Source organism: Pomacea canaliculata, linkage group LG11 (genome assembly GCF_003073045.1).
Source record: "Pomacea canaliculata isolate SZHN2017 linkage group LG11, ASM307304v1, whole genome shotgun sequence".
Taxonomy (NCBI): domain Eukaryota; kingdom Metazoa; phylum Mollusca; class Gastropoda; order Architaenioglossa; family Ampullariidae; genus Pomacea; species Pomacea canaliculata.
In genome coordinates this window covers 3,335,732-3,355,979 of record NC_037600.1, presented here as the reverse complement: position 1 = coordinate 3,355,979, position 20,248 = coordinate 3,335,732, and the positions used below count along the sequence as shown (strand labels likewise).

At 37.3% G+C, this 20,248-nt stretch overlaps 1 protein-coding gene across 1 annotated transcript; it reads left to right on the top strand.

The window, feature by feature from the left end:
* The first annotated feature begins 558 nt into the window (after positions 1 to 558).
* Positions 559 to 19,778, top strand: LOC112575656 (ATP-dependent RNA helicase A-like). The gene is given in 35 exon segments (XM_025257633.1): positions 559 to 618; positions 1,210 to 1,327; positions 1,707 to 1,847; positions 1,998 to 2,088; positions 2,475 to 2,587; positions 2,939 to 2,996; positions 2,999 to 3,077; positions 4,988 to 5,034; positions 5,580 to 5,716; positions 6,062 to 6,151; positions 7,132 to 7,185; positions 7,188 to 7,310; positions 7,485 to 7,579; positions 7,737 to 7,770; positions 8,194 to 8,313; positions 8,539 to 8,610; positions 8,845 to 8,950; positions 8,953 to 8,985; positions 9,480 to 9,562; positions 10,000 to 10,156; positions 11,719 to 11,825; positions 12,185 to 12,283; positions 12,821 to 12,935; positions 13,136 to 13,230; positions 13,400 to 13,473; positions 13,589 to 13,741; positions 14,588 to 14,748; positions 14,939 to 15,050; positions 15,711 to 15,878; positions 16,132 to 16,216; positions 16,655 to 16,753; positions 17,317 to 17,484; positions 17,889 to 18,004; positions 19,094 to 19,288; positions 19,457 to 19,778. Coding segments are annotated over 34 exon segments (3,789 nt in total). The 5' UTR covers positions 559 to 618; positions 1,210 to 1,213; the 3' UTR covers positions 19,752 to 19,778.
* Positions 19,779 to 20,248: the final 470 nt, after the last annotated feature.

The following is a 20,248-nucleotide window of genomic DNA, read 5'->3' as shown; positions in this document are numbered from 1 at the left end:
ATTTAGATCGTGATCGTAACGCAAAAGAGTATGCTCAGGAAATAATTTTTTCTGTGTTTTTAAAAGGGAAAAGAAGTAAAAATACTCAGTGTAAGCTAAATATTAAAAGTTAATATTGTGGGGTGGCTAGAAAATATCATGTGCAGAGAAAATCTGTTGAAGTTGGCAATATATAGTTTATATATATAAAATTGAAACATACATAAATTATTATGCGTTTACAAGCAGCTAAACACATATATCATGAACTAAACATCTTGCAGGCATTCTGTTCGGCAACTCTAGCTTTATGTGCAACATACAAGTAACTGAACGAACAAGCGCACAAGCGAAAGTATGTGAACAAGCGTCTGCAGCCACAAGGATTTGAAAGATCACATGGTACGTGCAAGATTTATTTGCTTTAAGCAAAGATTTAATGTTAAGGGTCAGAATTATTTTCTTAACTCAGTAATTTAGTTTGAAAATATGAAATCATCGAGAATCATACATTAACAAACATATATTTTTTTATCGTTCTCAAATGGTTCGATTCTCGATTTCTATCATCTCGCACATCAAAAATTTATCTGTATGGTGTTTTGCAATTTAAGCTTGACTGATTCCACACATTATTTGGTATGTAATCGTGGATGTGTTACCAAAGCTACAGTGGTAATTCTTCTCTCTCGTTCTGCCGAAAATATTTGCTGATTCGAAGTGGTCATTCGGAGGACCATTCCGAGTTTGATTTTCAACTATTATTTTTGAAAAGGAAATTCATTTCTGTTTACCTGATCATGAACGCTGGTGGTTTTGTGCCTCTGAATAAAATGAAACACCAGGAACACTGGATAGACTAATAAATTCCATGCCCTAAAAGTGTAAAATACTTCTAGGTCTTTGTAATCTGGTTGTCATATAATTCTAGTAAATGAACAGTGATGGGTAGTGAAGCTGTTTGGCTAGGTATCATACTTTTTGCCAATATTGAAAGTAGTTTTTTGCTGAAAATATTGTCATTGGGAGATATACCCAAGAGTGCATGTTTATGAGCAGTAGTATAAAAGTGTGTTTAAAAAAGGAAGATTGAAAAGAAAACATAAAAAATGAAATTTCTCAGTAAGATATTTACATGGCAGTAGTAAATATACTTGTCATGTCACCTGGTTTTACATTGACAGATAAATACTACGTATTAATGTTAAAATGCTAGCATTCTTTTTCTAGACCTATGGGAGACATCAAGCAATTCTTGTATGCCTGGTTAGGCAAACAAAAACTGACACCTGAGTATGAATTTAGCTCAGGTGGTGGACCAAAACATCGTCCCAGATTTAAATGCGAGGTAACTTACTAATAAAAGTAAAATAATTGTGAAATATAATAATGTTCCAGACCACTCTTATTAAAGATAGAGTTCAAGCAGATTTGTATAGTCTGATAATAGTAATAGCAGTAAAACTTGTGATAGGATGATCCGTTTTAATGCAAAGAACAGTTTTACTTAAATTAATTGAAATCAGTTACATGCACCCTTCTAATAAATGAGCAGTGGTCATTTGAGATTATTCTTAACTGTTAAGATGGTTTAGTTTTAGTATGAACTTTTTGAGCCTATGTATTAAGTATTTCTTGAAGCATATTTTTGATGGATATGTTTAAATTCATCAGGATATTGTGCAAAAGTGCTGGATTAAAAGTTTTCATTAACATTTATTATGCAGCTGCGAGTTGAAGGCTTTGACTATGTTGGTGTTGGCAATTCGACCAGTAAGAAGGATGCTCAGGCAAATGCAGCACGTGATTTTACTCAATATCTTGTGCGCATTGGGAAGATGAATGCCAGTGAAGTCCCAGCAGCAGCTGTAAGTATTGCTGCTTCTAATTACTTTTATTACTAGAGAGATTCTCTACTAAAATTTTCTAACCTCCAGGGAAAGCATCTGGCATGTAAAGCATAGACTTGTTGTTTGCCAAGATTTATGCATAAAGTTATGGCTTTTTTTTGTTTTCAGCCTGCCCCTTCTATCCCAGCAGTTGATCAAACACCAGAATCATCAAGTCTGCCTGGTGGAATTATGATGCCGCATCAGAAGCTCCAAATGGGTGAGTGTCTGGATATTATTAAGAATTTTTTTATTGCAGATTTAATGCCCATTGGCATTGATCTTTTTAAATTAATTATAAATTCATATTTGAAAGCTTGATTACCAAAATTTTTTCGAAATTGTTAATTATCTTTTTAAATTTTTTTAGAACCGATTTCATTTTTTTTGGTCATTTTTGTTACAGAAAGCAGTGTTTGCTGATAAATTATTGCTTTTTAGTTAGCAAAGTTATGAGCATGCATTAGCATTGGATAGTGGGAGTGGAAGATAATATCTTGACATTTGTGAATGTTATGAAACTAAACTTTTTGCAATGAAATTTTTTTTTCCGTTTCCAACACGCTGATATGGTTCTGGCAATATATTTTATGCCATCAAAAATAGAGGGTGGAATTGGAGCTGGGCCATCTGGGCCATCACGAGAGTATCCACTGTACCAAAGAGGCCCCCCACAGGAGTACCTTGATCGACTTGCAGAGAAGCGACGACTGGAAGAGGTCAGTTGTCTAGAGTACCATCTCCCACTCTTAATATCCTGTTTTCATCAGCAAGATAACAAAGATCTAACAGCTGTAGAACTCTGTCTGGTATTCAAATGCTCTGGCCAGTCACAGCAAAATTAATTTTAAGCAAGACTTGCAAGCCATTGTTGCATTTCTGTGGAAATCATTGCCATGATGACTGATCAGCCTAACAGAACTGCAGTGATCTTTGATGAATTGATTGGTAAGCATATGGGAGAACAGGTGAATCATGTCAGAATACGACATGGTTAATGCTTATGGTTGCCAGCTTTTTACCATATGTATTGATGTTTAACGTCTGATTCTGTCTGGTTGGTACAACAGTCAGAAGATGTTGACCTCAATGCAGAAATTCACGGCAACTGGACTCTAGACAATGCAAAAGCAGACTGCACCAGTTTTTGCAGCAGAACAGAATTCAGGCAGACTACAAATATACCATTGTGGGCCCTGATCATAACAGGTATATATATATCTACCACTGGTGCTGATCATTATGTGAAGGCATTTCATACAAGTCATGCAAACCTTGATATATCATAAATTATGCTTATTTATCATTATCTTTCATTTGCAGCTCATGTGAACACTCTGATTTAGGTAGCGGCATTCGTCTAGCGTTTAGTTTATTAGAGGATTGCCTTTCCATTCACTTTGAATTGTTAAAATTTACAGAATACTAAACATTTCAAAAGCACACTAAAAAAGTAAGGTATGTATGTGTAAATGTGAATCTGAAAAGGAATATAAAAATGTGAGTTCATAGTGATTTGGTATGCTCATGTATCCTTTTCTCATCACTGAAGTTTCATGGTGCATGTCTTATTTTATTACTATTATTATTCTTTTTACAAAATTAGTCACCTTTTGTTTGCTGCTTGGTTGAATGCTATAGGTTGCTTATTATACCTTAAGTGTTGTGACAAACAGCCTGAAATGTCTGGTGGTCTGCCATCTGTCTTGTAACAGGGACAGATGGTAGACAGTTAGCAACAGAGATGTGGGCACTTGTATTTGAGATATCACCAAAGTTGGTTTTCTTGTTCTTGCATTTAATTTTGACAATAGTTTAAGTTCTAACATACCAGTCATGATAGGATAATACCTTAAAGATAAAAAGAAAAATTGTAAGCTTTATTATGATAATTGTGTGTACAGTTAATTGAACACATTGCCATTTTATTATCATATTGAAGGAGAGAGGAATGTTTTTTTTTTTAACTGCTTGTATCCTGGTTTTAGATCATGAACAAATGTGATTGAGAAAGGTATGTTTTTACCCTTAAACACAAGATCCAGTTGTTGGACAATAGTGATACCAAGACATATTAATAGGTTGCTCATGTTTAGAACAGTGAGTGCTAGAACAGAGCCAGAGTTAGGTGGCACAACATTGCTCTGCGAGTGAGTTAAGAACACTTGCACAGCAATGGCTAAAGAACAGACATTTGCAGATAGGTGCCCACATCTCTATGTTAATATTATGAGGCTGTTTGTTCACAGCACATGTTGCTCCTTGCCATCTTGGAGATGTCTCTGATTTTCCCACAGTCCTTTGCAGGTGAGTGGTGTCTTGGCTGTGTGCAACCCATGGCAAATTGTTTTAATGATGATAACTGGGGTAGTCTGTGCTGTTTTTAGAAACTGTTAAATAGTATTTTGTGACTCTGTAAATAATGAGAAATGTTTTAAGTCGTAGAGAGCCTGTTGTTTGTTGTTTTTAAATTTGTATTAGATTGTGCTGCTGCAGTCTTGACTCCAGCTGTGAATAAAGCAAGCGGTAAAATTTAAAAGCAAGAATTATATTACAGTCAATACATGTGACTGACATACTCAAAAAGTGCACTGGTTCTGAATACAAGGGTAGAAGTACCTTAAGCACCGATACTTCATTAAATTATTTTTCAATTTTGGGTTTTATAAAAAATCATGTGAAAAGATAAATTATATTGTCCTTTTCATTGGTCATCTAGATCATGCATTGTGGATTTTGGACATACTATAGTACAAAGCAAGTGAAATTTAGCAGGTGGCATTGTCTTTTTATGTTGTCAAATGGGATTTTTCCAAGCATTAAATGTTGCTCATAAACTATGTTTCATTTTCTATTAGAGCTACTGTATGCATAGCACTTACATGGCTTACATGACATTACATCTTACATGGCTTTTCTGGAGTAATTAATATCATTAGTTTCCTTCATAATGCCTGCCATTCCATTTTAAAAGCACCTTGACTTCAGGTCTGTAAATAACCAGAATATGGTTGAATGCAGGTAAGTGAATCAATTCTTAGGCTGTAGTTCTTATTGGTGTCAAAAATATGTAGCATGACAGCTTAGACGCCATGTAAAATTTTCTTTTAAATTTACAGGAGTTTCGTGGCTGAAATGGGATTTTTTGTCAAAAAGGCACACCAGCGTAAGTTGAAAGTCATATTATTGCACTGTATTAAAAGAAGACAGGTTCAGAATTGTGACATTTCTGTTTAGTTTTATAAGTATTTTATTTACTCTTGGCGATAGAGTTTTAAATGACTTTAAAAGACTAGTTGAAAAAAAATCTGCTCTCATCTTTGTTCATAGTAAATCTAGGATATAGTAACAAGAATATTTTGTTAAACTTTCCATAGTCTATGTTATGCTGGCTGAGGACTGGGTTGTTCATATTTCTTTGAATCTGGTTAAAACATTAAAAACATTGTCTTACTCTACTTGTATTTATTACCATTTTTTTATTGAACAAGAAGGCGCTGCTTATTAAAGTGGTTGATCATCTTTTTAGCGGAAAACTTGCAAATGTCACACTTGTATCTGTTGACTGACCATTTATCTTTGCGGTTTGTTCTATGGTTTTAATATCAGGATTTTAAATCAGAATAAGCGCTAAGAGCATGCTCCTTAGGAGTGTGAGTATGCGCTTTACAAATTTTGCATTTATTATTATTATATTATTGTGTTCTGTAGAGATCCATGCCCGAGAACATGGATCGAACAAGCAGTCAGCCTCCAAATCATGTGCCCTTTCACTTGTGAGACAGCTGTACCATCTCAAGATTATTGAGACGTACACTGGTGTCCGTAAAAAGAAGGAAACTGAGAATGTGAGGGTTTTTTCCTTTTTGGTTTTAGCTTGGATATGTCATTAATGACAGTATTTAAAAATCATATGGTTATCTGAAAACTGTGTGTCTTATTCCATATTATCAGAGAGTAAATACTTAGATGCTAACCAGCTACTATTTTTGTTAATTTGCAAGAGTAGAAAAACTTTGCCGCTTAAAGTGAAAAAGGTAACCCACCTGAACACTTCACTTTCCTCTCTCTTTTCATTTATTTTAAGTTCACGTTTCAAAACTATTGAATAGTTTACACCACTCAATAGTGCTTTTCATACACCTTTGCTTAGATTTTCTAACTATTTTTAAGCTGGATTGTGGTATTTTCAGCTGCCGCCTTATACAGTTGCTGTAAGTCCACAGCTTGTGGACCAGTTAAGTTCCTGCCTTCAGCTATGGGGTATTGAGCCAGCTCATGTGGTGAGTGCAACTCACTTCATTCAGTGCCATTGAAGTGCTTAAAGGTAGAATGAGGGTGCAGTTTCTCACTGATGGGGATTAAAGAAAGTTATTCAGATATTCTTGTTCTTTAAAGGAAGGTACTCAATTACAGGCATCGGTAAATAAAAAATATATGAACATCTATTTAGGTTCCAGATGCTATATACAATATTACTACATTATGGGCCTGTGCACAGAATGATGGTGGGCCAGCCCATTTGGCAATACTCGGCCATCTCTCAGTTACTTAGAGGGTAGGGCTATGCAAATTAATGAAGTCATGATGTAATGCCATCCACATGCCTTGCAATTTATATTTATGTGACTTAAAGCACTGCTGTGCATGAATATTCAAGTTGAGTTAGTAAGTATTGCTAATTCTTGGCTTCTTTGCTTCCCAAAAAATTTAGGACAGTCTGGTGTCACAACAGTTAGTGCAGGTCACCAATACAGGGAAGGTTGGCTGTCCTGGTTCAGCTCTTGTCTTGGGCATGCTGTTCTTTCTCTGCATGTGGCATCTGCTTAATGATATGGCCTTAGTTGCTGGCTCGGTGTAAAATGCCTATTCTCCCTCCCCCTCCCAAAAAATGTGCATCTTCATGCTTCAGACACAAACTGTAATCCCTAACTCTGTCCTTTAGCAAGTGAGTGCAAGTGATGGGGGTATATCCTTACAATGTGACTTTTCACTTGCTTGCATACCCATAAAATCCATTTGTATCTGAGCCAGTATCATCTGTTGTGCAAGTATTGTGAAACATGGAAGCTGTCTTGTCAAAAATTATTACAATGGAGGACAAGGAGAGTTATTGGAGGACTGTAAATTATGTAGCTGGAATGGACAGTTTCTTTCTGTTGTTTAGAAGTTTGTATATTCATCAGTCTTTGTCTGTTCAAGATTTCTGGCTTAGCAACTAAGGCTGTTCTCCAGAGATTTCAGGCAGTCAATGTCTTTTCAGAAAGAAATATCATCAGACGGTGATAGTTCTCAGCCCATGTCACTTTTGACAAGCGAAACCTTGAAGAGTTTGAGCCAGCAACTCGTCGTGCAGCACCAGGTGTGGTACCATGGTCCCCTCCACAGCCAAACTGGAACACATGGATCAGCTGCAACATAGATGAGGGTCCTCTAGCCAATGTAAGCTCTTGTTCTTTTTTTTGTTTGTTAGCAGATGGTGCATTTTGCCATCTTGCTGTTCTATAAGCTTATTGTTGTTCACTTTGTTGCTTGTCGAAGAAAGAATTACGGACATCTGTTCCCAATTTTGTTTGTCATAGGCCTGGCTGCTATATGTATTATTTTTGTGTTTAGAAGTATGAAAGGATACATGTATACCTGTGCATGATAAATTTCTTTTCAAGAAATTCTATTGTACAAGTATGGGTACTTGCACTGTACAAGAATGGGTACTTGTTTGAAGACGGTTTGTGTCATAAGTAAAGAGTGGGGGTGGATATTGAACTAAGAATGGCAGACATGTTGTCATAGCCTTTTTTAATTTATATATATAAAACCTAGATGACCTTGGAAGAAGTAAGCCTGGACTTGTACAACAACATGCAGCGCCAGACAGAGACAGATACACATCTTGAAAGCAGTGAGTCTTTCCTTGTCTAGGTGTCATTTTTTTTCCCCTCAATAATGAGGTTCTTTATATCGTCCTAGATGTTTTTCCTTTATTCTAGACCTTTTTCTGAACTTAATATGAAGCAATTATTGTATAATCCTTGGTGTTCTGCCTTTAGTCCTTTGTCATGTAAGTTGGCCGAGCATAGACAGAAGTGTGGCACAGAAATGCCACAGAACAGGATTCTGGATTGATGGATGGGCTTGGTAGTTGGTTAATTTCTTGCCATTAGATTTTGCCTATTTCTTTTTCTAGTCTTGTGTGAAACTACATGACTGAAATACATTGTGACATTGCTGGTATATTTTTGTTTCGTGTGTGTGTTACTTGTATGCATTGACAAATAGTACTGCATACCTTGTAATTCTTATGCTGGTTTTTTCTATTTTGCAGATGATCCAGGAACGCTTCAAGCTGCCTGTAGCAGAATCACGAGAGCATATTTTGCAGTGTATTCGAAACAGTCAAGTGACACTTGTACGTGGAGAGACTGGTTGCGGCAAAACCACACAGGTACAGCCATCTTACTGTTCATTCAATTCTTAGCTAGAGAGCCATTAGTGATGCTACTTAGTTTGCAATAGATGAGTCCAATGCTTAGAGATTATATCATTTCTTCATTCATCTCATGACTGATACCAGTTGATGAACAGTTATAACTGATGCCAGTTGATGATTGGCTATAACTGCAAAACAAGGAAATTGATGCTGTTCTAGCTTGATGTGTTTGTGTTACAGGTACCACAGTTTATCCTGGACCAAATGATAAATGCTGGAAAAGGAGCTGATTGTAACATCATTGTCACACAGGTATGACAGTTGATATACCTTACCCCTGGTCTTTCCTCATATATTAATTTTGTTAAAGTCTACATTTAGCTTGTGCTCTAGGGATATTGAGAACAGAGGTTGCAGTAAAACTGGTAAAGAACTTTTTTGACAAAGCTGAAGAGAGAGAAGGGTTGGAGAAAGAGAGAAAAACATGAAATATCATTTTCATATCCGTTAAACAAGCCATTGGGCTTTGCTTCCTAAACATTGCAGCCACGGCGAATCAGTGCTGTAACAATTGCTGAACGTGTTGCTGAGGAACGCAGTGAAATGCTTGGCTCTTCTGTGGGGTACAGTGTGAGGTTTGAGACAGTCTTGCCCGGCCGTATGGAGCCATACTCTACTGTACAGTCGGTAGGTTTTTCAGAGAGACTACTGACATTATCCTTAATTCATAGAAATTTGTCTCACCCTCCCTTCCCACCTATATATTTTGATAATCTTTAGAGGATTAAACTTAAACTTGTCTCCCTTTTAGTGGGGGCAACCTGTTCCACTATTGCGACAAGAAAGACAAACCTCAATCTTGATGTCCCTCAATCTGAAAGGGTATGAATCATCATGTATCGAGTAAGAGAAGCATGACTCCCAAGAAGTACTACTGAAACTGGGATTTTAGAGCATCTTTGTAATGCTCATGTCTGTGTGAATAGAAACTGGAGTTGTCTGTGACAAGGTTATAACTTTAAATCCTTTATTAACTGCGTCAAAGAATTTACATTCTGTTTGGTAAACTAGAAACATTTTTTTCAATGTTTAATCTTCATTTGTACACATTTTTGTTACGATTTATTTACCAGAAAATGCTTTTATGACATACACTCAGTGATGTGCTATGTTATGTCCAGGTACATTGCTTCGAAAGATGGAAGGTGGACTTCGTGGCATTTCCCATGTTATTGTTGATGAAATACATGAGCGAGACATAAATGTATGTTGTAAAATAAAAGCTTGTTACTTCTTTTATCTAGAGCTTCTCGTCATCATATTTATAAATGGTTAGAAATCTTCAGTCTGGAATTTTAAACTAAGAAAGGAAATGTATTTTTTAAATAGATTATGATTATAGAATCATTAGGTTTATATGTGTTGTAGTTCATAATGAGACATGACTAATGAAAATATTGACTTTTATTTTGAAAAAAAATCTACTGGAAAGAAGTTGGAAAATTCTTTTTGATGGACATAATGTAACTTTGTGTCCTTTGTAGTAATGTTTGGTGAGAGACAACAAGTAATAGTGACTGCTGGAAGTTGTCAGGAAGATGTGTCTTGTGTCTAGAACAATCATTCTTTGACTCCTAAAACTAGTTCATTTATCAAACCATATGACTTGTCTGTGTTTGTTCCTGTTCATCATGTTGGCAGACGGATTTTCTGTTGGTTTTGTTGCGTGACATGGTTCGCACCTACCCCGACCTCCGTGTGCTGCTCATGTCTGCCACTGTTGACACAACACTTTTCACAGAATACTTTGGGAAAGTCACTGTTGTGGAAATTTATGGTCGTGTGTACCCAGTTCAAGGTTAGTGGGTTTTTTTTTCTTAAATTGGCTTAAATATCTAGTGTTAGGGTGCTAAGCTGCTATAGTCTTGCTGTTTTGAAAGATCCTGAAAAAAATGTGAACTGTGTATAATGATTCCTGTCCTTGCGCTGTAGGTATGTTTTTGTGGTGGTTTTTTTAAAAAAAATTAATTTTGGGGGATGTATTGTTATCCCATGTTTATCACTTCATTGCACATTGCAGCAGAATTATTTTTAAACGTCATAGACTGTGATGTGTCACTTTTGTACTTGTGTCTAAATTCAGTGTCAAAGACACGCACTCAGTGTGGACAATACACACCAGCAAACACTGTGTCCCACACGTGTTCTTTCTCACAACAAATCTCAAGGGTCTGTCCATGGGCTTCAAGTTTTTTATTGCCAGGAGCTTTTATTATCTTTAAGGGGAGGCAAGAAAAAGCTACTTTAAGAATATGCCAATAACAGCTGATAAATAAGTAACAACAGTCCCGGCATAACACATCCGTTACATAAATTATTTTCACCCTTAAAGTCATAAAACCTCTACATGCAAAAGTTAATTCTCCATTACACATAAGTTCAGACTTCCTATTCTACAGTAATCGCAACTGGTAACATTAATGTCCCAAACCGGTGTTCCAACGCAAACAGAACAGCAAAAGATCACACCCATTTGCACACACATATACCTCCCCTTGAATTCTCTCCCTTGTTTGTACCGCCAATGCTATCCACTCAGCGATCCACTGCAGCTTGTTCTGGCTAAGCAAATACGGCAGACTAATGAAGATGACTTCACGACTCATATAATCCTTGACAGCTGGTGCTGGCTGTGCAGACACTTCAGACTGATGAGAGCAACTTTACAACTTCTATAATCCTCTCTGTACCTGTCTGTCTTTGCCCTCAAGTGATTCCTGAAACCCTCACGACTCAATGAATACACAATTCGACCTCACGGCTACTCATTTTTATGTCAAAAAACTTTTCTTTCAATAACAAAATCTCCGACCAAATGTTAAGATTCCACCTCATTCTTTCACCGACCATTTCAAAGATAACTATAATAATAAAGAAAAATACGTATCCCATACCTTGCCTAGGCAAGGAATCTCTTGCTTTCCCAGTCTCTTTCACGCAGAAAGTCTTCACAGCGTCTTTCTACCTCGACTTGTTTGGGACTGCCAAAATTGAGTTCTAAACAACCACAGGGATTTCAATGAACATTTCATTCAGTCGTGCGCTTTTTCATAAGTCATGCTCACTATCGTGCATTACTATTATCCCACAGCCAAGGGTGACAACCCAAGCTTCTTGAAATAGGGCTGATAACACACATCCCTGACGCTCAAGAGTATTATGTTAACTTAAGGTATACCTGTGTAACATCATTGATTCTGTTCATATTTGTATTGGTGGGGGGGCAGGGGATTGCATGTGGGCACAGTTATGATAGCTATGATAATTGCATATGATAGTAAATCAGATGTTTGGAGATGCTTTGCGCATAAGAGGTCAGTACAAGATTCAAATGAGATGATAATATAATGTCTTACACAGAGTATTACTTAGAAGATTGCGTGCAGATGCTCAAATTTATCCCACCACCTAATGACAGTCGCAAGAAGAATTCAAGAGAAGATGTGCCTGATGATGACGAACAAGAGGTGTGGCATTCTTTCTGGCTGTCAGTCTCTCTCTGTCAACTTGTGTATCAATTGCCACAGTACTTATCTGTTTTTCAAGTTCCTTCTCTCTTATCTCAGATTTTGTTGATCGATGTTTTTTGCTGATTTATGAAGCAGCCAATCAGTTATCAAATCATATGATGAAATGTAATCAAGTTTTCTTCTGTCTTGGGTAAAAACCACTTATTGTGCAATTGGCTGCCCTAATTTAAGGATCCACTAACCTTATATGATGGTCACACTGTACCTTCCTTGACCAAAGAAAAATAAACCAACATAAATTAACTTGTAGATTAATTTTCACATTATCACTAGTTGAATTTTTTGTTGTTGTTCAGGAAAACTGTAATAAGCTGATCAGCAGTGGCTACAGTGAAGCCACTAAGGTTGCCATGGCCATGATACCAGAGAAAGAGTTGTCCTTTGAATTGGTGGAGGTAAGTGACCAGCTTAAACTTGACCTTTTTTTTTTTTATTGGCATTGAGTGGGTTAAACTCTTTCCTGATCTCCACCAATGTTTGTCTTGATGAGGTGTATTTACATTTGTGATGTTTTTTATTTGTAGTGAGACCTTCATAAGGAAGACATAACTTAAATGTTACCATATTTGTAAGATGTTAAATTCTTAAATGTTATTTTTGTCCCATTCACAGTTATAACTTCACTCATTTTAATAGTTGTCCATTATATCAGTATCATATGCTCAAACAATGCTTAATATACACAACTAGCAGCATTGAGAAAGATGTAGATGATCTGATGGTTGTAGATAAAACAGCTGAGTGTCAGGGATGATAGTTGCTGATAATGTGACTTTTAGATGATGTAGATTACATAGAGACTGTAGGTGAGGTAGTGACTTTAGATGATGTCATGGTTTAAGATGGTGATGATAATATTGCAGTAACTATAATAAGAGCTGATTTTGTGCTTCTTGTTATGGCATTATTGTTGCTGGTGGCTGTTGTAATAGGCTTTGCTGCGGTATATCAAAGATCTCGGCATACCTGGTGCTGTACTTATCTTCTTGCCTGGTTGGAATCTTATCTACATGCTGCAAAAGCATCTGGAATCCTCACCTGAGTTTGGTAGGTGGCCTCATTCTTGTTATCATTGTATTCATGCAATGTGTACTTTTCTTTATTCTATTAATATAATGAGCTACTTTATATCTAATAAGTGGTTTTGGTGCTATGCAAAACCCTAATCAGATTGTTTAGATCAATAGCAGGCACTGTCTTTTCTGTAGGTAAATAAACATAACATTTTCATATTCCTAACATTTTAGGGGGTTCCCAGTACCGCATTCTTCCTTTGCACTCTCAGATACCACGCGGAGAACAGCGTCGTGTCTTTGAGCCAGTTCCAGATGGTGTCACCAAGGTATGTTGTCTTTTTCTTTTGGCGTGAGTAACTCAGATCTTAGATGCCAAATAGATAAACTTACAAGAGCTATATGTAATAGGTGATATTTCTTTGAAAGAAGTTTGTTTTACGGATGACATCATGGTTTGTCTGATTTTTAACCTTTGCTTTATTTTATTTTTTTCAGATCATTTTGTCAACAAATATTGCAGAGACAAGTGTGACTATCAATGATGTTGTCTATGTAGTAGACTCCTGCAAGTAAGTTCCATGATTCAAGTTATACATTCTGACCTAGTCATACATGTATAAAAACCAACTGCAGCTTGGTTTTATGTGTTGTCTGTAGCATCACAAAGTTTACCGCGTGTTACAGGGTAAAGATGAAGCTGTTTACATCCCACAACAACATGACAAATTATGCCACAGTGTGGGCATCTAAAACTAACTTAGAGCAGCGAAGAGGGAGAGCTGGGCGTGTCAGGCCTGGGTTTGCATTCCACCTGTGCAGTCGAGCTCGTTATGAAAGGTACAGTTAGCAAGATTTTCAAGGATACTTGTCTTATTCTCTGCCATTTTAAATAGCTGAATTGTCTTCTGCATGTAATCTTGGTTCTTGGTCTCGTTTTGTCCTTTGACCTTTCAATGATGTTTTGACATTGAAAGTGAGGTATCATCCTGTCTGTGAGACAAATTTTTAAAGTATTTTTCTAGGAGTGCTTACTATGTGTTCTTTAGGTACATTTTGTGTGAACTTGCTTTAAATCGGGACGTTATATAATGAGTCACTCCAGTATTTGTTTTGTATGTATTTGCAATTCAAACTGTTTCATCCATATAGTGAAAGAGTGTTTTGTCTCTTGGTTGCCATCTACTGCAAGGGGTTGGTTAAGATGGTCATGGGCTTGATAAAAGCTGGGAATAAGCATGGCCTTAGTGCCGACTAAGATTACTATGCTGGAATATGTAGCTTGCACTCTTTTGCAGTTGCAACTTAGGTTTTTGTGCTTGTGGAGCAACAATAACAACATGTTATGACAAGAGAGCTTGTAAAGCTCAGAGTCACGCTCATTGTGCAAGTGTGCTCACCACCTTAAGTAACATTTCCTGATCTAAATTATACAAGAGAAAAATAAATGAAATAGTGAAAACAGAAAATCAGCATTAGACGTTTTAACAATATTCTAGAAAGCATAACATAGCAAATTTGATTAGAAATAATAACTAGAAAATGATAGTTGTGAGATTACAAAACAGATACATTTTTAAAAGTTTATGTTTGGAAGACTCGTGAGAGATAATAACTGGGCAAAACTTTAGGCAGTTTGGCAAAATTTGTGGAAAATCTTTGAGATGCAGGCTTGACACCTTTCAGGCTTGACCAGCACACAACGCCAGAAATCTTCCGCACACCCCTTCATGAACTGGCACTGGCCATCAAACTGCTTCGCTTGGGGCCCATTCTCCAGTTCCTGAACAAAGCAGTAGAGCCACCACCAATTGATGCAGTCGTGGAGGCTGAAGCCACCTTGAAAGGTTCATCTTTGATCCTCTGATACCCCAGTCATATGCTGAAGACTTAGCATTCTTCATTACAGATCACTTTAACTAAGATGTGCATGTTCTTTAAATATTTTCTTTAGTTTTGTATGGTTCCAAGAAACCTTTTTTGCCTAATGTGTAATCTGTTGTTTGCACGCTAAAATCTGTTTTATCTGGCTGATAGCTATGCATGCCCTAGACAGTAATGATGAGCTGACACCTCTGGGCCGCATCCTGGCTCGCTTGCCCATTGAGCCACATCTGGGCAAGATGATCATCTATGGCTGCATCTTCTAGTAAGCAAATCTGGAAACTGTTGTAGCATGTGTAGTGTAATGTATCGAGGTGAACTTATTTCTGTATTATACATGGTCACTACTTAGGCTTCTTCTGCCACCATAAATTAGATAGAAAAAGACAGCCATGTAAACTAAAGCCTTATAAGTTCTGCGTTGTATAGTCTTCCAGCAGGCCTCCAGCTAAAAATCTTCAAGAATCTATAGATTGTGCTCTTCATTGCCGGTAGTGCAGCAATAAATCTCACATCATGCTAAACCATTTGAAAGTGTTGGTGGAAACTCTTAATTAATGCTTTCTGTTCATGCACATGCATTTGAGAATACAAAAGGTAACTGACTGAATATTAGAGTCTTGTATAAACATTTTTAAGAAATCTTTAATCCCGTTGGGAGATAAGATTTTCTTTTACAAAGTTGTTTTTTCTTTCATATATTAGCATTTCTTGTTTATCTGAATTTGACATGATGATAAATGGCTGTTCATGATATGGGAATTTTTATGAAAGGGTTAAGCAGGTATCAAAATCTTCATCTCCCTAGTATTTCAAACAGTGCAGTGGTGTTGCTTGTAAATTAAGTTGGGAAGAGAGAGATGTCTAAAAAGAAATGATGGCAGCATTGGAGACTTTCATGGTGCACCCAGACCTTATGTTGCAGCATTGGGGATGCTATGTGCACAATAGCAGCAAGCACTACATTTCAGGAGCCCTTTGTCACGCAAATTGATCGCAGGCGTTTAGGTTGGGTGCACAAATCTTTGGCAGGGTCACGGCACAGTGACCACGCTGCCCTGCTCAATGCTTTCCAGCTATGGGAAGAAGCCAGGTCAGTGTCAAAAAAGCATGCCTTTAAAACTATAGCGAAGCACATGATTCTGCTTGTGCAAGTGTACACACATTCACCCACTCACTTGAAGAACATGATAACTCTTGTGTAAAATACAGGGTACATTTCTGATGCACGGCAACAAAAAAAAATTCCTTGGATGTCAGCTAGGTTTTTAGAGAGCGAATAGTGCCTGACATTTCTTTTTATCATGATGAGCTTATTTTCTGTCATTAAGAGATTTCGTTTGCAGATGTAATGGAGAAGAAAGAGAAATGAACTTTTGTGATCAGAAATCACTTAACATGCAGATTCTTCGCATGACTTGTGAGGCAAAGGTTTGGAGTTTTTCTCATAGTAGTAATACTTTTAAATGGTTGTTTTTTTCATGATAGAACACAGACTGCTCACACAATTGATATATTGATAGATTTAGAGAAAATAATTACGAGCATGAATGTTGTTAGTTACATTCTTCTTCTTCTTTGCTAGGCTATAGTTATTTTGATCTGTTGTTAGACCATAGATAAATGAGTGCTGTTGTGAAATGTGTTATTATTTGTAGCAGATATTGCATTCTAGTAAATCAAAAAGGACACCAATTCATGTGCAGAAATGGGCTTTTGTGCACATGCATGCATACAAATAGATATTTACACACACATGTGATAACATGTATCCAGATAGATGTTTACACACATATGTCATTGTGGACACATAACATGCTTCCCTACCTTGCTTAGAATGGACATTTGGAAAGTTTGCTGTTTGTTTAGAACCAGTTGCGAGACATACTGGTGAACACAGGGTTCCCTGAAGAGTGCCTATTGCCACAGTCATTTGACTTCAATGGTCCAGACAATCGCCTGGATGTGGTTGGTATTTTTTTTTTTTAAAACAGAAAATCTAGTGCTGGTGCATAAGACTCCCTGCGTTCTTTAAGAAAGAAACTTGCTGTCTTCTGAAATTCACCCAACAAAAAATATATATGTTAGCTCGTTCCATGACCTTACTGTTGGGGAACGAGGTCAGAGACCGCATTTACGTTCTTGCCAGCTTTCTTGTGAGGGTGGTGCAGTCCAAAAGGGCTGGTGCTTTGTTCTTGTAAAATAATGGCCTTTAATTATATGAGATTATCTTAAAAAGATTAAATTTTGGAGGCACTGAAATTCTGCCTTGTTAGTTTCTTCAAGTTTTTATTACAGTATATCTAACAGCTATCTGTTATAATTTACAATAATAATTCCCAAACCCATGTTCTGTCCCACATGTCCCCTCCTACCATAATTGTATTTACCAGAATCTTTTATCTCAGATTATTTTAGCAAGAGAAAATTTGTTTTTCCCAATCCATTTTGTTCTCCAGAAGGTATGTAACTGATGACAGCTGTCCTTTTTTCAAAACCTTTGAAAATAACTGGTGCTTTGTTGATGTCAGGCCATCACCTTGCTGTGTATGGGACTGTACCCCAATGTGTGCTACCACAAGGAGAAACGTAAAGTTTTGACACAGGAAAACAAGGCTGCTCTCGTACACAAGTCCTCTGTCAACTGTTCCAACTTTGAGATTCACTTCCCATCTCCCTTCTTCATCTTTGGAGAAAAGGTATGAACACCTGTTGTTTATGTCATTATTACTCGTGTCTGCTTGTCACTTTCTTTTTTTTTTTTAGTCAGTAGGTTTTGAATAAACATTAGCGGGAACTATTTGTCATGAGTGGTTGAATACAATTAGGTCATGTATAAATTACGGTGCCAGTGTGTTGTCATGGCAAAGAGGTTTTGGCATATAGGTCTGTAGAATCTGTTTTCAAATGCAAATAAATGCAGCCATTTATTCAACTGGGTGTCTCTCCCGATGTGTATTTAGTGTTGATGGTATGATGTGCTATATTTCACATAGGATTCATTGTTGAATGATGACAAGTGATCGATTACTTAAGGTGAGGATGCATTCCTATTAAATGCATGATGACACATGATTACAGATTACACACAACATTGTTACAGATCAGAACACGTGCTGTATCAGCCAAGCAGATGACAATGGTGTCACCTCTCCAACTCTTACTGTTTGCCTCACGATCAGTCTCATGGCAGGAGTCGATGGTGGTGCTTGACAACTGGTCAGTATGTAAATGGTCAATGTAGCACTATTATTAGCATTTGGCTTCATATTATTGTCATGAAGTCTGGTACTGTGCTGGCATATTTTAACTAATGCCATATTTTTAACCTTTCACTACCAATATTTTATATATAAAGTTAAGACTTTTGGTAAACATGCTGACGAATGCTAATGCATACAAATGAATAGTTTTAAGTCAGCACCAAATAGTATTGTAGCTACGTGCCCTCTGACTGTCTAGAGCAGTGGTTCTCAAAGTATTTTGGACTGCGGACCACTTTACTTATTAAGTAAAAAATATGATGGACCACCAAGGCCTAAAACTCACTCTGTACTATGAATTTAAAATTTAAATTGCTGCATTTGTTTCATTACAATTCAAAACTAAATGTCCTTTTGTGACAGTAGCATAGTTGACATAAAACTACTTACCTCGTTCTTTGTAATTAAAATGTTAATGCGAGGAATGCATCACTTTAAACATCACTTTGCTGACATATGACGACTGTTGGCCGCGGACCACCTGACTTATGCCTGCGGACCACTAGTTTGAGTTTGAGAACCACCGGTCTCGAGGGTGGTTCAGCAGTTATCACCTGTCAAAGATACAGCAAGGACTGGCTGTCCTGGGTTCAGATCTCATCTTGGGCATACTGTTCTTTCTCTGCCATCTGCATGCAGGGTTGGCTGCTTGATATAGCGTTAGTTGCTGGCTCGTCATAAAATAACAATTCTGCCTCGATACCCTCCCCATGTCTATCCTGCTGCATGCAACACTAATTATGGAGTGACTGAAAAATATAAAGACCCTGGTAAAATTCCATCAGAAGACATTGATTTTGTTTGAAGGCTATGGTTTTGGATTTGGAATAGCCCTCATCAATAACAAAGCCAGAAGTTTTATGTGATAAAGTTAGATGGAAGACTTCACCTTCTTCTATTCATTCACTAGGCTGTACCTTATCACTAGTTTTAGATATGGAAACTGGCTGATAATTTGAATTTTTTGCTTCTTTGAAAAATATGTTTTTGAAATCTAGAAGGCAGAATGTCATTCATTTAATGTCTTGGCTCTGTGGATTTGTAGGATCAACCTACAACTGGATTCAGAGGTGGCTGCAAAAGTTGTGGCTTTGCGGCCAGCTCTTGAGGCTCTAATGATCCGGGCCACCAAAAATCCTTCAGGGATAGGTCATCCAGGCCCACAGGAAGAGAGTCTCATGTCAGTCCTTCGAGCACTATCTCGACCCAATGCTGGACGACATGAGCTGCCAATTGAGGGGTGAGGATCAGAAAAATGTCAAGATCTTGGCATGCAAAGATCTACAACATTGAGACTAAGAGTGTGTGTGCGCGTGTGTGCTTGTGCACTTCCACCTTTTTACCTAAGTGAAAGCTTTTTTTCTTGATAGGTAACTGTATTTTGATGTTTTTTCCAAACTTGTTACAGGCAAGCTGGAAACTACCATGGTCGTCCAGCAAAGATTTCAAGGATGGACTTTGATGGCAGTTTTCAAAGCCGGGGAGGCTATGGCTGGGGTAGGGGAGCTCAAGGTTACCAAGGGGGTGGAAGAGGAGGGTATGGTGGCCAAAGCAGTGGCAGGGGAGGCTTCTTCAGTGGTGGAAGAGGTAATTCTTTTGGAGGTGGCAGAGGAAGTTCCTTCAGCGGTTACAGAGGTGGCTTTGATGGCAACAGGAGAAGCTTTGGGCGAGGAAGAGGATATGGCGGACGTGGTGGCTACTAACCTTTGGGCTTGTTGTGTGATTGCCTCGCAGCTCACACGACAGCATTTGCCATTTTTAAAATCTGTGATGACATTTATTTTCAGAAAACATGAACAAGTTGATTTCTGTCACATTTTTTTAAGATTTCCTGTCGATGCTCTGCATAAAATGTACATTGGTGCTTGTGGGAAATGTATATTGGTTTTGATCTGCAGGAAGAGAGTAAAGCAAATATAATTGATTTACAAGACTTAAGTCTGTAAGAAGATTGTCAAGTATGACAAGATTGAGATGTTTGTCTCTCTCATCTAGAGTAAAAACAGTGTTCAGATTAAAAATTTTGTTTTAAGTCTAGGTAGAGCTTGAAAGTTAAGATGTTTTAAAAGCTTAGCACTATTCAGTTTTGCTGATTCAATGCAAAGAGTCTCTAAAATTATATATACTTAACTCCTCTTCAGCAGTTCGCACTCATGAATGAGAATGTTCTTATAACTATAGCTCAGTTGCATCAATACAC